This window comes from Gossypium arboreum, chromosome 12 (genome assembly GCF_025698485.1).
Source record: "Gossypium arboreum isolate Shixiya-1 chromosome 12, ASM2569848v2, whole genome shotgun sequence".
NCBI lineage: Eukaryota > Viridiplantae > Streptophyta > Magnoliopsida > Malvales > Malvaceae > Gossypium > Gossypium arboreum.
Window position 1 is genome coordinate 91,381,929 of NC_069081.1, and position 4,023 is coordinate 91,385,951.

General features: G+C 36.3%; 1 protein-coding gene across 1 annotated transcript; it reads left to right on the forward strand.

The window, feature by feature from the left end:
- Positions 1-625: 625 nt before the first annotated feature.
- On the forward strand, positions 626-2,914 carry LOC108478901 (laccase-6-like). The gene is made up of 5 exons (XM_017781356.2): positions 626-987; positions 1,072-1,316; positions 1,386-1,514; positions 1,593-2,534; positions 2,629-2,914. The coding sequence occupies exons 1-5, from the start codon at positions 716-718 to the stop codon at positions 2,757-2,759; spliced, it is 1,719 nt and encodes a 572-aa protein (XP_017636845.1). The 5' UTR covers positions 626-715; the 3' UTR covers positions 2,760-2,914.
- Positions 2,915-4,023: the final 1,109 nt, after the last annotated feature.

Sequence of the window (4,023 nt, forward strand, 5' to 3'; positions counted from 1 at the left end):
TTACCAGCTACACTATTATTTAATAGGTACGCTTGCCTTTGTCGTGATTTTAGTTAGTTAAGTAAATCATCATCAATGATACTTTAGTTGGAAAAAAAGATCAAAACCAGAATTTAACCAAATATATATGGGTCATTGTAGTTTACATGGCTGAAACCTATATGATATATTCCTCCTTGGTAATAAACAATGTTTCTAAAACTGGACAGATGGTCAAACCGTCATACTACCAGCTCAATTAATAAAATAAAAATTATTAAAAAAATTCAGTTCAATTGTTGGTTTTATTGATCCATGTCAGTTCACGGTTTAAAGTCTCTCTCAAGATTAATATCTAAACCGATTCTTGATCCAACCGTTGTATCGGGTTAAAACATACGTGGAATAGAGAGCAAAGAAAGTAGCTGTTTGATGTGGGGTTTGAAATAAATTTTCAGTCAAACAACATTATTCAACTGTTTGACAGACTTCGAACCAAAAAAACAAAACATAATCTACTTTGATTTTTCTGTTTTAAAGACACAAAAAAATCCCTTCCCAACATTGAGGGTCACATTGAATAATCACACCTCCCCGCCCCCAACACCTTATTATCACGTTAGTCGAAATCATGAAAGCTGACAAAACATAAATACAGTCTACTTTTTTGTTCTGTGTTTTTTGCTTTCCATGGCTTAAATTTTGCTCCCTCTCCTTAACCTTCACTACGACACTCATGTCTTTAATGGCTAACTTACTCTGTTTCAGTGTCTTGTTCTTAACCATGTCGTTTTCATACTGTTCTATGGCAGATAAAAGGGCTGCAGGTGGTTCAACTAGGTTCTATGATTTCAAAGTTCAAACCATGAAGGTTAATAAACTATGTAACACCAAAGAGATTGTCACCATTAATAAAATGTTCCCTGGACCTATAGTTTATGCTCAAGAAGATGATAGAATCATTGTTAAGGTCACTAATGAGACCCCTTACAATGCCACAATTCACTGGTTTGTTTTATTTTATGACCATGGTTAGTATTTAGTGCTAATTATATGTTATCTTTAACCATTGTTGGTTTTTCTTTTTTTCAGGCATGGGGTCAGGCAGAAGTTATCGTGCTGGTTCGACGGTCCGTCGTATATTACACAATGTCCTATTCAAGCTGGCGCGAGTTTCACATACAAGTTCACGTTGGTGCAGCAAAAGGGGACCTTTTTTTGGCACGCACATGTTTCTTGGCTTAGAGCAACTGTTTATGGTGCTATTGTTGTGTATCCGAAGACGGAAGTACCGTACCCTTTCGAACATCCTTACGAAGAACATATCGTGATCTTAGGTACGCTATCATTTTTAATCCGATATACCTGTAGTGTTATGTGGTATATTTATGTTTGGAATTTGATAGGGGAGTATTGGTTGAGAGATGTTGTACAACTCGAACGGGAAGTTCTAGCCAGCGGTGGTGCTGCTCCACCGGCTGATGCGTTTACTATTAACAGTCACCCGGGACCGAACTACAACTGCTCTCGAAATGGTAATTGAAAAAAAAATTATATCGGTATCGTTATTGTTAGATCATTTGTAATGAATGTTATTAATTATTGATTTGCAGATGTATACAAGATTGATGTCGTACCTGGGAAAACATATTTGTTGAGGCTAATCAATGCAGGACTAAATATGGAGAATTTTTTTGCTATAGCTTATCATAAATTAACGATCGTGGAGGCCGACGCTGAGTACACCAAGCCATTCACTACGGACCGTGTGATGTTAGGACCGGGGCAGACCATGAACGTCCTTGTTACGGCTAATCAGCCGATTGGGAAGTATTCCATAGCTATGGGACCTTACATGTCTGCTCAAAATATTTCATTCCAAAACATATCAGCCATTGCTTATTTCCAATACTTAGGTGCTGTCCCGAACAGCATATCGTTACCGGCTAAATTACCGAGTTTTAACGATAATCTTGCTGCAAAGACTGTCATGGACGGACTTAGAAGCCTTAATCCTGTTAACGTCCCTAAAGAGATCGATACTGAATTGTTTGTCACCGTGGGGTTAAACGTCAACAAATGTCGGTCCAAGACACCACGGAACAACTGCCGAGGCATGAACAATGGGACTTTTGCAGCTTCAATGAACAATATAAGCTTCGTAATGCCTACTGTTTCGATTTTAGAAGCCTATTATAAGAAGATTGGTGGTCAGTTCACAGTGGATTTCCCCGGTGCACCGCTTCGGTTTTACGACTTTGTCAATGGGGCACCGAACAATGCTCCTAATAACACACAGGCCATTAATGGAACAAGGACCAAAGTCCTTAAATTTGGTAGCAAGGTACAACTTATCTTCCAAGACACTAGCACGGTCACCACCGAGAACCACCCAATTCATCTCCACGGCTATAGTTTCTACGTAGTTGGATACGGTACCGGGAACTATAATCCACAGACCGCAAACTTTAACTTGATCGATCCACCTTATATGAACACCATTGGAGTCCCAGTTGGTGGATGGGCTGCAATACGATTCGTTGCCGATAATCCAGGTACGATACTCAACTTCGAACAACTTCATTAACATTAGTAGTACTATATATTTATGTTAATCACATGTTAATTCGATCTTTGTCTCGTATCTAGGGGTTTGGTTCATGCATTGCCACTTAGAGATACACCAGTCATGGGGTTTAGGTGCTGTGTTGATAGTGGAAAATGGAGAAGGAGAGCTGGAGACATTACCTCACCCTCCGGTAGATCTGCCGAGGTGTTAGAAGCTATCGTGTCATGGTCCACCCGTGTCTTGGTTCGTGACGTTTGCATTTAAAGGATTCTTTGTTATATTTCCTGCTCGATTTCTTTTAGATCATCAAATTGTTGTGTATGTAAAGAAGTAAAGATTGGAGGAATAAAACTGCAAGTTTCTTCACTTTTTCAACATAGATTCAACCATGCATACCTTAGTTGCTTGGATTGGAAGGGAACATAGATTGATAGATACTTTCATTTCCATACAATGAAGAGTTAATTCAATCTTAAACCGCATACTCTAAAAGATTGATATATATATAAGTGAATTTATTTATTAATGCATCGTTACTTTGCCGGTAAAAGTATCATGGAGGTCCTTGTACTCGGAGTTGGATTGTATTTTGCCATTCTACTTAAAAATTTAGTAAATTAGGCTTTATACATTAGACCAAAGAATAAATTGGTCATTCTGTTAAAAAGTTTCATCCATTTCTACAGTTAAAAATTAATCCATATACATCAGTATGAGATACATGTGGCATTGCACATGTCACTTTTTGGTTACTCTGTTAGCCATGTTAGTTTTTAACAATGGATGAAACTTTTAACATAAATAACCAATTTGCTCATTAATCTAATCTACATGAATTAATTTGCTCATTTTTTAGTAGAGAGAGCAAAATGTAATCTAACATCTAAAACAAGAGCCTCCATGGTATTTTTACCATACTTTGCCATTGAATGTAATACAATGAACTAGATATACCATTGTACGAATGTGCATATTATCAAATATTGACCCCAAATTTCAACAATTTTCTAAACATGTGCCGGTAAGGGTGAATATTCAATTTTTTCAGTCAATTTTTCGATTTAACTAATTTAACTGACAACTTCCAACCTTAGTTGAATCAAATGACCGACTTAATTAACTTAACAACCGATTAAACATTGTCGATTCGGTTGGTTAATCAACTTATCGTATATTATAAATATATTTAAAATTCATAACTGATAACAACTTAATCAAGATCATAATCAACTAAATTAATAAAGTTGACTTAACTGACACAGATTTAACTAAATAAATCGATTAAATTGATATAACCGAATTTTGCTAACCTCTAATATTGAGCCGATTTTTATTTGAGTTGGATCATAATTTAATTTGGGCCTAATGTTTAGCATTATTAATTGGGAGTGGCCTATTGAGCCCATCTTTGAAATAGCTGAAGTTAAAAAGTTCCTATAGAAATTGCATTAGAAATTTATAACTAAATATTAAGA